General features: G+C 41.5%; 1 protein-coding gene across 10 annotated transcripts in view; it reads left to right on the forward strand.

Annotated features, from left to right (window-relative positions):
* The window catches only part of FGFR1OP (FGFR1 oncogene partner), a 192,372-nt gene that overhangs the window by 67,727 nt on the left and 111,539 nt on the right, over positions 1-13,106 (forward strand). For all 10 annotated transcript variants that reach the window (XR_003942774.1, XM_030209094.1, XM_030209092.1 and 7 more), the window contains one exon: positions 1,553-1,636. Coding sequence is in view for 9 of the 10 variants with exons in the window: in XM_030209094.1 (XP_030064954.1) it covers positions 1,553-1,636 (84 nt within the window). In the remaining variant the exon portion in view is untranslated. The remainder of the gene's footprint in view (positions 1-1,552; positions 1,637-13,106) is intronic.

Below are 13,106 nucleotides of genomic sequence, written 5' to 3' on the forward strand. Positions count from 1 at the left end.
TATATCAGCACGTCGTGTTTCTAAGCTCCGGGCCTTTTCTTGCCAGGATCCCTTCCTCTGTTTTACTGAAACAGCAATATTCTTCACAACAGTTCTTTCCTTCTTCCTAAGGTGGTTGTCAGCATTTCGTATTAATTAATCGATGGAACTTTATCCTTTCACAGGGAGCGTGGAGAGTCTCACTATTTCTCCCTGAAGCTCCTAGATGTGCATAGGGTTCTCCTCAGGTATCTGGAGGTCACAAACAAATTTTGAAGATCAGACAGGCTTTTTGTACATTTAGGCAAATGGAAATTTGGCCTGATTGTGTCCAAGTTTACAATTGTTAGATGGCTGAAAGAGACTATTGCCTTGGCCTATTTGCTGGGGAAGTAACCCCCTTCTGTCTTTGTGTGTTCATTCTATGAGACGCAAAGCTGCCTCCTGGGCTGAGGCCTTTCATCTCTAGTGGATGTTTTTAAAGCAGTGACTTGGTCATCTCTTCATAAATTTGCCAAGCATTATAGGTTGGATGTTGTGGCTTGCTCGGAAGTCATTTTTGGAACTTCAGTTTTTCAGGCAGCAGTGCCAGGAGCCCACCCTCTCTAAGGATTGCTTTTGAACATCCCACAAGTCCTGGAATAGTGGAAAGCTACATAATGGAAGGAGATATTCGGTCTTTCCTGATGATAATTTTCATTCCACTAGTTCTTCCCACTATTCTAGGAGCCCACCCGTGGTTTCTGAGTGGACAGCAGTGTGCTCACTTTTTTACTGGGGTTCTCATACCTGGTGCACCCTCTCTACAAGTTTTCCAGAGGAATAAGAGTGGCAGAAATTGTTAGATTTACAGGTTGGTTTAAGGTTGTGTCTTTTTCTGAAAATTTCTTTACTACTTGTCTACATAAATACTGAAGAGCTGGCCTGCCTCACTATAGATATATCACAGTTAGTTAGTTCTTTGTTCTCTTTCTTCACCTGCTGGTTGATGGACATAACTATTCCCACAAGTCCTGGAATAGAGGGAAGGACTAATGGAAAAAAAATTATCAAGTAAGACCTAATTTCTCCATTCAGCACTTAACTGACTATGATGAACCACACAAAAATAGGACTGTGTTTTACACGGTCCTATTTTTGTGTTTATCCTAGCTGGTTAACGATGAATATTGGCACTTAACTGGCTAAGTACCTTCTCTGACCCAGAACGCCCAGAGAGTAACTGGTTTTGACTTGGGCTCTAACCGGACGTTTTCAGTGGTTTAAGTGTCATTGAATATGCCTGCTTAGCCCTGGACAAGCAATTTTTAATCGTCCAGGAGCCGTTTCTGGAGGTTTAAATTTACATTGAATGTCAGTTCCTATATGTACCACCCAAAATGGTAGAGAACCAGAGAGACAGAAACAACCTAGCAGAGAGAATAAGCTAAGTGATCCTTACCTGCCATCACCTATATAGTTATTTTCAAATCCTGCAATTGTATTTTGTTAAGATACCACAGTTGATTTGATTATTTTTAATATTACTCAGATGTTGTTGCAGTAAGTTTCAGGTCTGTGCTTTCTTGCATAGGTACCACATGATATATCTGACATTGTATATTCTCCACGGAAACTACCAGAGGGAAAGACAAGTACACAGGCAGCACCAAGCAAGGTAGGTCAGTTGTCGTCGTTTTTATTTAAAATAACAGTAGCAGAGAATGTCAACCAGTTGCAGAAAGAGGAAATCCTTTGCAGAAGAATCCAGAAAACACCAAGAAAGGAAGCCGAAAAGACATTTTATTAATCCACATTAACTAAAAAAAGCTAATAAAATTAATTTTTTTTGGCTTCCTTGTTTGATATTTGCCAAGGATGTCAAAAATTTGTGAGCCTCTTAACCAGTGTTACAAATGTACTGGCAGATCTGTTTTATGGGTTTCTTCATATTCTTTTGATTCTTATTTAAAAAACAATTGTTTAAGATTTTGCAAACCACATCATCTTGAACTCGACGTCAACATCCAGTTCTAGATGTGCTCTCGAGTTGCACCGATGCCTGATGACCACATAATGAGGGACCCCACCCCATCCCCTCATAGGTTTTTGCATGACACAGGAGTGGTTTGCCATTGCCTTCTCCTGAGGAATGGAGATTAAGTGACTTGCCCAAGATCACAAGGAGCTGCCATGGGATTTGAACCTGGATCTTCCTGTTCCCAGCTCATTGCTCTAACCATTAGGCTACTTCTCCACCTACTTTAACATAGTGGTGTTGATAGTGTTTTGCATAATATTTTTTGTATTTGTGTGTTTTATTTGTTAAGATCATAACATATTCTGGAGAATAGACATCATGTCATATACATTATATAGCCTGTTGCTTCGGCTGTTCTCTAGTACACCTCATATTCTTCTCAAATTTGCTTGACAGTGGTGGAAATTGGCATTTTACAAAGTAGTGAACCAGATTTTATTGTGGTATTCATGTTTCATTGAGCATGTTTTATCCTAAACTAGAATGTCTCACTAAAACATTTTGATTTTTAAACAACTAACAGCTGCCATAATGTTGATTTATCTGCTCCCTATAGTATAGGGGTGGGCAACCACAGTCCTCGAGGACCACAATCCGGTTGGGTTTTCAAGGTTTCCACAATGAATATGCATGGAGATCTATTTGCACATAATGGAAGCAGTACATGAAAATCAATCACATGCATATTTATTGTGGAAATGAAAACCTGACTAGGGGTGTGGCCCTCAAAGACCGTGGTTGCCCACCTCTGCTATATAGCAGAATAGGGAATAAGCTGATGTCAGACTGATCTTGCTGAAATAAGTGTTACTAGCAACTGAGGAGTGTGCATTTAATGCCAAATTTTTAGCTGGATGCCTTTCCTTTGTAACATATGACTAGAAGCATTATTCCCAGATTAGAGATGTGTCTTATATTCTCCATCTACAAGCTGGATTGAATGAGCCATAGAAGTGGGTGACATCTTTCAGTGACGCCAGAACAGAACAGCTGTCACAGAGATCAGAACTAATCTAAAGTTCTGAGCATGTCTGGCCCTTCCTATATGCAATAGTCCCTCAATCGTCTCAGTTCTGTTTTTCTGCTCTGCCAAATAGATGTGAAAACAACTTTTCTTTATATGCATTTTGAAGACATTTTCTTCATGTTATTGACACAGTCTTCATCATTTTCTTCTAATTTTTCTTTTTTTATTAGTCCTCTTAAAAAAAAAAAAAAAGTGTATGTGACCCACTGAGTGAATAGGTACCAAACGTGGGGTTACAAATAACAGAGGTAAAGGCTATAAAGATCTGGAGGGGTAAATTTGGGCAACTTTATTTTTGAAAGTTTTGTGTACTGTAGGGCCAGTAGAAAGGGACTATGCAAAGTATTTCACAACTTTGATGTTTGTTTTTGTTCTACAGCCTAAAAACTGTAAGTGTCTAAAAGGTACCTATAGGGTATGTGATTTCTGGGGTAATTACTTTTTTATTGATGTTTTTTTCATTTTTTAAAATGTAATTAGTCCATACCTGAGGGTGAAATTTTGCAGGATTATGCAGTTGATATCCCTCTTATCTTGTGGTATAAATATCCCACTTTTGGTACCTTTTCTCTCAGTGGGTCAAATATATAGTTTCTTGTTAAGCTTTAGTTTTTCTTTCTGAATATGAGCCCATGGTACAGGCTAAATCTGGATTCTGTGCCTGTCCCTCCTGTAAGAGGAGTATGCTGACTGACACCATGAGAGTTGCCTTGTTGGTGAGTAGGACCCAGATAGATGGCAACTGCTGTGATTATGGAAGAATGTTCCCCGGGAAACAGTGTCTCTTGCAGCTTCACAAACATTATGAATCTGACAAATGCTTCCTGAAAATAAAGAGGAAGTTTTGGGCACAGAAACTGACACTCTGCACATTTCATTAGATCCTGTTCTTTGCAGGTTTCCCGTGGCCGAAAAAGTCATGTGGAGAAAAGGGATTGCAAAATTTCTTCAGAGTAGGTGTAAATGGGGATGGGATGTTACAGTCAAAGTGGTTTACATATTATATATAGGTACTTATTTTGTACCTGGGTAGTGGCGGATTAAGTGACTTGCCCAGAGTCACAAGAAGCTGCAGATGTTGTCTGAGGCTTCTCAACTTGAAAGCACGTGGTTCCTCAGCACTGGCATATTGATTTGAGTAGGAGCAACAATCTAAAGCACATAGTTCCAAGGATGTCTCCAGCTACCATTCTCAGTCAAGGCATTGCTCTGAAGTGAAAGAAACTTGCTGCCTCCTGTGTGATTTTTATTTATTTATTTTTTTGTGCACCAGAGAAGTCCCACTTTCATCATACTGGCATGGACCAAGTTACTGTGCTAGCTTCAGTGTAAGATTCTATATGTTTTGATACGTTCTGTACATCTGCATCATTGATATCTCATTACAGAGATTCCTCTGATGCAGAACAGATGCAGATCCTCTCTGTTGCCTGCACAAATTCTCTGCTTTTGCTACCAACTTGGTGACATGGCTTTGTGCAATGGGGTCCTGTTGGTCCAGTCTGTGTAAAAAGCCATTAATCTCTTGGATACTGTGGTGGATGAATCCCCCCTATTCTGTTTCATTTCCTTTCTGCAAAGCATGTTCAATGGCTTTGTAAAAGGCTACTGCAAAGATAATCCAGGAGCCAGTTACAAAGATCCATCCCAAACTCTGCTCTAGATGACATAATCCACTCTATGCTCCTCTTTATGCCATGGTAATCAGTCTGCTCAGGATCCAGTTTAACTCTTATGTTTAGTGGACTATTTCTTTCCACTATATTTCTCCTCTCCCATTCTGAGGCTGTAATTTATCTACAATATTTGTAACCCACTGATCCAAAAAATGCATTTGACCAAAGTGGCTCACAAAAATATATATAAAATAAATTAGTAGTACAACATCAAGCAATCAGGAAAAACAATCTTAAAAAAGGAAGCCTTGATGTGTATTAATACAGCGCTACTGGAGACAAATAGCTAACTACCTATCTTGTATACTGTGCAGTGGAGTAGAAATGAATCCACTGCAGTTAGTACTAGATCTGAAAGAGCCACAATTGAGTCTGAACGCTGACAAAACAATATTATATCGAAAACTATGTCTTGTAGTGAAGAAATGTATTATGCAACATTGGACTACGGCCAATCCACCGACTTTTTGGCATTGGCGCAACCGGGTACTTCAGTTACTGGTATGGGAGGCGAAAGAGGCTAAAGGGCACTGCAAAAGGAAAATCCGATTTCTTAAAATATGGGGATGCTACTTAGATAAAATGACTCAGAAAGGACAAAGTCTCATTGTTAATACCTTATTATAGAATAATGGATAATAACTACAGTGTATGGTGAACAACATGGGATAATTGGGGGGGAAAGGGAGATAGGTGATGAGGAGGGAAGGGGGAGGGGTAAGAGGGTGGGAGGGGGAGCAGGGAAAGGGGATCATATTATTTTAAGGCCGTCAATTGTAAGTGCTGTATTTAAACAGAGCAATAGAAGAGAAACATTGTATACACACTATGCTTGAAGTTTATATTGTATTGCTTTGATTTTTCATAATAAAAAAGTTGAAATATAAAAAAGGAAGCCTTAACTTCCCTGTTAAATGAAAGAAAATCATTTTCCATATGAAGAGATAAAGGTAGCCAATTTCATAAATGAGACAGGCAGTGGACCATGCATGATCTCTTGTAATAGTTAAATATGCCTGATAGAAGGAATTTAGGAGCACTTTTCCAAAACTCACTCAGAGCCATATTTTCAAAGCACTTAGACTTACAAAGTCTAGAAACCTATGGAACTTTGTAAATCTAAAGTGCTTTGAAAATGAGCCCTTTAGTCCATCAACAGCAGTTTCGAGAAAAATAGGTAGAGGCTTTTGGACTGAGTGGGTTTTGCACAGAATATTCAACACAAAGTCATTAAAATACAGTGGGCTTAGTGAATTTTGGCACAGGAATAAGCTACAGTAAATGAATCTTGCCTTGATCAACAAAATTAAAAACTGACATAAAGATGGACAAGAGTGAGTTTTGGAAAAGTGCTCTTCAGTTATTAGCAAACCTGTTATCTGAGGACTGCAAGGGTCTTATGTGTACCTGAGATATTGCCAATGCTTGAATATAACTGATAGTACCCTTTATGCACAGCACAAAACATCAAAAATAGGAACTTTGATCCCTATTTGCTTCAAAGTTAGCAACCAATGCAAAGCCTTCAGTTGTAGAATAATTTGCTCATGGTACACATGGGGCATAATCAAAAGGGACACCCACGTTTTCCTGGGGACGTCCTTGTAGGATGGCCCCATGAAGGGGCGGAGAAACCCATATTATTGAAATGAGATGGGCGTCTATCTTTTGTTTCGTTAATACGGTCTTGGACGCCCAAATCCTGAAATTTAGGTCAACCTTAGAGATGGTCGTCCTTAGACTTGGTTGTTTTGATTTTCGGCGATAATGGAAACCAAGGATGCCCATCTCAGAAACGACCAAATCCAAGCCATTTTGTTGTGGGAGGAGCCAGCATTCGTAGTGCACTGGTCCCCCTGACATGCCAGGACATCAACCGGGCACCCTAGGGGGCACTGCAGTGGACTGCTATACGGTGCTGCAGAATCTGTTCGGGGTTTAGAATCCAAGTCTAACCTCCTAGGCCCATTTTTGTTCTGTTCCAGGCTGCACTCTCACTTAGTTGTGTTTAGTTTCAGGCCAATCTCTGTTATGTCCTCTACCGTTGCAAGGCCCAATTTGTTGCAAGGCCCAATTGACCAATGTTCTTTGTTTTGCGTGAGCCTGGATGCTATGGTTACCCCAGTCGTGAGAACAAGCAGCCTGCTTGTCCTCGGAGAACGTGAAGATACATACCTGTAGCAGGTATTCTCCGAGGACAGCAGGCTCCTCCCCTTTGGAGTTGTTCCAGTTTTCTGTTTTGTGTTTTATTAAACTAAGGAGGGCACACTCGCGTTGTGGGCGGGAAGCCGTTCGCGCATGCGCGGTGTGTTCGGCCCGCGTGACAGAGCGTTCTGGATAGTTCTTTGTTTTTGCTATGAAAAATTTTGCCAGTCTCCTGGGCTGTCGCGGATGACGACCCAATCGTGAGAACAATCAGCCTGCTGTCCTTGGAGAATACCTGCTACAGGTATGTATCTTCACTTTACTTGGAAAAGACAGAATCCATTAGAATGTCTGAATACCTTTTTGTCTCCTTTGACTTAAGCCATCTAAGTACTGCTATGGCAAAGCATATCTTTGCAAATTGGCTAATATAATGTATTCAGTTTTGCTATGATCAAGCTGGTATGTCTCTTAACAGTGTTAAACCTTATCAGACCAGAGCCACTGCTACCACGATTACATTTTGAAGTCTTCATCACTAACAAGCTTCTGCAAAGGAGGGGGGGGGGGGGGGTATGTGGTCCTCAAGCCATAGTTTTATTTCTCTTACATCCTGGACCAATCTTTAGTTAAGAGCAGTGCCTTTGGTCAAGCAATTCTGTCCGTATAAACTATTCAGCTCTCAGATTGCTTCATGGCACAGTTCTCTCAGATGCTGGTCTAGTCTTAAGTTTGGGAATCCCACACAGGGCTGGATTAAAGATATATTGGGCCCCAGGCAAACATATATTTGTGGGCCTCCCTACCAAGGTTTTCCCTTCCTCCTCCCTCCCAACATTTCATTTCTCCAGAAGTAGCAGGGAAAGCGTGGTGGCAGCAATACTTTGTAAGTGAGCAGGAGGACCCTGCAAGCACATGCCTCAAATGGAGAGGCTTAATGGTTAGAACTGGAGAGATGCCAAGTTACCCAGTTGCAGGAAGGAAATTCTGATCTAGTCTGGATTTCTGCAACCCTGTCCTGGTACATTATGGGACTTGAAGCACTTATTTAACTTAATAGTATCAGGGACTACAAATAACACACTGAGTTGGTTTATAAGTTCAGTCACCACACTGGCCAAAAAGTCTCCTTCCTGGAGCTAGGTAACTTGGCAGCTCTGCAGCAGTGAGCCAAGAACCAAAGAAGTTGCTCATGTCATTTTCACCCTCCATTGCCTCTGCTACAAACCAAAGGTGCCAAGGGACAGTGTGCCTGAGGTATATATTTAGAAAGCTTTACATGTGAGAGAAGTTTCACAAATGGAAGCAGCAAAATAAAAAAATTCAGTGTTCAAAGGAATTTGCCCAAGAAACTTAATAGCTAGCTGGATAAATTCCTGGGCCGAAAATGTCCTTTTATTTAGTATGTGTACAGGTACATTTGTAGCAATGGACTTTCAAAGGGAAGCTCAGCCCACATTTTCAATGGGAGTCTCTATTTATATGACACAGAAACATACACAAGTGCATGTACTCCCTCAGGCAGTGTCCCCACCTCCACACCATCATGCAAAGTTCTTGTGTTTGCTGCCAGTTCTTTTCCTCAGCCTGCAGCAGATCCTTCACACTTTCTCCCATTCTTCTTAAATGCATCATTCCTGCCCACCCCCCACAATACAGGGCTCAGCCTTCACCTACTCCAACCCTTGCAGCTCAGCCTCTTCTTCCTGTAACTAGAAGCCTCTGAATCCTATCACAGTCTCTGCACTGGAAATAGGGAGAATTGGAGACCTACAGAGGGCTAAACTATGAAAAGTATCCAGACACTTTAGCCATAATTCTGACTTGAGCCCAGTAATGTACAAATTTATAAAATCCTATAAAAAATCCAGACAGTTGGCGATCCAAGGCTCCTGTGTCCTCAGCACATCTGATAGGGCCTGCCCCCAAACCTTTGGGCTTGAGGCACATACCTAGTTTGCCTATGCTTTAATGCTGTTCTGCTGCTTGTGTTGCTGATTTAATTTTGCTTGTTAAAGGAAAAAGCAAAATCACTTTTGTAACAGGTGTTCTCCATATACTGCAAGATTAATCAGACACTCCCTCTTGCTCACCTCTCTGTAAATTAACTTAAGAGACTGAGGGTTCTGAGTAATGGAAGGGCCACATATGCTGAGAACTTTATTTTACTAGTTCTGAGTTCTAGTAGAGCTATTCAGTCCTGGTGCCTTTGAATTATGTCACCCACTTTGGGGTCTGATTGTTCCTGCTCTCTCTGGTGAACATCTTTTATAGGTATCTAACTTTGCTTTCATGTTCTACTGGCCCAAATCGGCATTAGCAGGTATCTAACAGAAAACTTATTGGCCTTGGATGAGCTTTTAAGTGATATATCCCATTACGTTTTTGGTTCAGGAAGTTGTTGCCAGTACTTAACGTGTCATTTTAGGTTGGAATGCAAGTGAACTATTTGATAAAAATGCCCACCAATTGTCCATGAAGCTGTATAATGCTGATCCTTATTTTGATGTCATAATTTTTCTCTGTTGTCAAGCTTATCAAGAATTCATCCTGAACTAGCAAAGTATTTACGGAGCCTTTGTATGCCTCCACTCCCTGTCTAACTCCAGTATGCCCTCCTACTGCTCCCTCCTCTAGCCTGCATATAGGTGATCCAGCCATTGTAGCTATTTGCTGGATCCACTGACTTACACAGGCTAAACTACTGTTTCCCAGGTGAATGCTGGAGATTACTCATCCTTTGCATCATAGGAGCCAGATACATGCATCACATCTTGATGGGATATGTATGCATGTACACACACTGCACCAGACATAGGCTCCAACCTGGGGTACCTAAGTGTACTATATGGTAAATATTGTATCATAATGCTTACCTTAATGATTTGCCCTTAGGGTTTGTAGACCTTTGTAAGAGAAATTACTTTAATCAGTTAAACTGGATAAAATATGTTTATCTTTCATTAGATATAGGGAAAGGATGTCCTTCAGCAAAAAGGATCATGATCCAAGGTTCTGACTTGAGAGAATTTGAAATGTCAAGAAATCTTTTTCATAGAAAGAAAGGTAGCTGCCAAAAGTGGTGTTCTGTGTTGGCAGCTCAAAAAAAACTGAAATACAGTTGAAGAGCTCAAAAATACCTTAGTTGGAAAAAGAGTAGAGCACAGTAAGTATGATCTAGGCATAAACATTTAAGCTTTCTCATCCTGCTGGAACCATCCAGACTGATGGGTTATGCCATCCCCCTTGTCCCCCCAACCAGCAGATAGAGGTAGAGAAAACTGTATTCCAGTGGTGACAACACCAGTTTAAGGAGTAGTATAGTCCTGGAACTTGTCTGTATTCTCTGCCTCACACACATGGTTCCAGTGTGGACTGGTGCAGCAGATTCTTGTGTGGTCTGTGGCCTTGTGGTTGAGCCTCCATACCCTGGATTGGCTGCCCTTTAGCATCTCTTCCAGAGCCTCCCACTCTACCAACATGTGGAGCCCCCCATGTAAAGGAAACATCTTAAAGAGCTTCAGTAAGCCCTGTAGGATAGCGAACTTACTGTTTGCCTCAGCCTTGATTTCTGTAGACGAAAAAGTACAACACTTTGTACAGTACCTGAATGTAACATGCCTTGAACTGCTACTGAAAGGCATGAGCTAAATCCAAAATCCTTTAACACAGAAGTTTTCTACTATTGAAGGATACATTTTGTTCCCCTCTCCAGACATCCACTACAAGCCAAGTACCAATCTTTTTGTTAAGTCTCATCTGCAAGAAAGAGAACAACTGAAGCAGGCTGCATTTGAGCAGCAGAAGCAGCCTTCTCCTTTCTGGCTCTCCTCGCTATCATAAAGAGTTTCCTTTTAGAATATACATTATGTTCTACCTGTAGAAAATCAGGTACAATTCTTTCTCTAGGAGTAGACATTCATCACAAACAATATCTGGGTTTTCTGCATTGTCAAAAAGGAGTGATGCTTTTTTCAATTCTACTGGAAAGACTCCTACCCTGATCTCAAGTTCCTCAAACCTGTGCTCATCATCTTACTACTACTACTACTACTATTTAACATTTCTATAGAGCTACAAGGCGTACGCAGCGCTGCACAAACATAGAAGAAAGACAGTCCCTGCTCAAAGAGCTTACAATCTAATAGACAAAAATAAAGTAATCAGATCAATTAATGTGTACAGGAAGGAGGAGAGGAGGGTAGGTGGAGGCGAGTGGTTACGAGTCAAAAGCAATGTTAAAGAGGTGGGCTTTTAGTCTAGATTTAAAGGTGGCCAAGGATGGGGCAAGACGTAGGGGCTCAGGAAGTTTATTCCAGGCGTAGGGTGCAGTGAGATAGAAGGCGCAAAGTCTGGAGTTGGCAGTAGTGTCTCTCTCCTCTCCAACCCCAACCCATCCAGCTTCTCTCCCTCCCTTCATTTATTCTTCAGAATAAATTTGAATTTCTCCTTCAAGCAAATGCCATAGTTGTTGTAACATCAGGAAAGGAATTAGGGCTTTTATTACACATATTACCTGATGATGTCACCTGTCACCATTTTCTTGAACCAGGAGGATTATGCCTGTGCTAGACTTCACACTAAATTATTATTTGCAAATGAACAGGTTAAGGAGCTTGAGCACTTCTCCCTACTTGATGGAAGGAGATTGGCTGTGTTTGCTAGATCTTAATTAAGGATGCCTATACTCAAGCTCCAATTCATCTCTACTGCAGAAAATATCTGATCCTTTAGCAGTACAAAGTCGTCCCTTTTGGCCTTTCCTTGACCCCCTCCCAGGATTTTCATCAAATGTCATGTGGTTATACAGCTCATCTACACAAGACGAGACGTCAGGTCCTTCCATACCTCGATGACTGGTCTCTAGCAGCTTCCTCAGGAGCTCTTGCACTTTTCCTCGGAGACAAAAAAATTAATCTCCTTCAAGGCCTAGGTTTTCACATCAACTTTGGAGATATCAACACTTAAAAGCCTACAAGCAAGATTTCATTCATAGAAGCGATTCTGGATGCACTTCAAGTGAAAGCTATTCTGCCAGAAGAGACATACATCTAGAACTGGTGCATTATATCCAGAAGCTTCCATACTCCCTGACAGTTGCAGCCAGAACCTTCTTCCAGTTTTTAGGCCATATGGTAACTGTAGCACATGTAGTTTTCTATAGCCTCAAAATGAGAAGATCACAATGGTATCTGAGATTTGAATGGACTTGGTTTACCCAGCCTCTTGCTATCACTTTTGTATCACCTTATACACTTGATCGTTCTCTCGCTTGTCCGAGGCAGGGCTGGTTGTTCTTTCTTCACCAGCACAACTGAGATTGGACATCTTCAGGAATTCTGTGTTTTGCTATCTTGGACCTTTCCACTGGAATTCACTGCTTATCCAGATTTGCTTTCAGGTGTCCTACCCCAGATTCAAGAGAGTTATTAAGTCATGGTTATTCCAGCTATCCTTTAACTATACTTGAGTCATTGAATGCTAGGCCCTTCCTCCTCCATGTCTACTCTCCCCCTCCTTCTTGCATCCTATCCACTCCTTCCTTTCTATGTAGTTCCCCCTCCCCCTCCTCTATTTTTCCCTCAGCAAGGACATTGCCTAAGAGACCTTCCGAAAGTGGGGCACTCCCTTTGTGGATCTCTTTGCCACTCATAAAAACATAGAAAAATGAAGGCAGATAAAGACCATATGGCCTATCCAGTTTGTCCATCCATTCCATGTACTCTCCCTTTCACTCCCTTAGAGATCCTGTTTACTTGTTCCATGCTTTCTTGAATTCAAATGCAGTTTTCATCTCCAGCACCTTCACCAGGAGGCCGTTCCACAAATTCACCTCAACAGCAAAGTCCCTCAGCACTGTTCCAGACTCAGATCACATGACAGGCAAGCCTTGGATGCCTTCCTCCTTTGAGGGACAAGCCTTCTCTCTATATACTCTCTCTTACCGCTCATTGCGAAACCTTTGCTGAAACTCCACAAACCCGTTGAGTGTTTTCTGACTTTCATCACCCAGAGTGAGGGGTCGCTTCTACATCCAAGCCTCCAGTCCCTGGCCCTCATGGCTTGGATGTTGAGAGGATAGTAGTTGATTTGCTCCACTTGCATGAGGATGTCCTGCTTGCTTTCAGGAAAAATTCCACTAAGAGATCTTACAACTTAAGTGGAGAAGGTTTGCCGTCTAGTGTAAGGGCAAGCCCTTAGACCCTTTTTCCTGTCCTACACAAAAACTGTGTGAGTACCTTCTGCACTTGTCAGAGTC

The sequence above is a fragment of the Microcaecilia unicolor genome, chromosome 7, assembly GCF_901765095.1.
Source record: "Microcaecilia unicolor chromosome 7, aMicUni1.1, whole genome shotgun sequence".
Classification (NCBI taxonomy): Eukaryota; Metazoa; Chordata; class Amphibia; order Gymnophiona; family Siphonopidae; genus Microcaecilia; species Microcaecilia unicolor.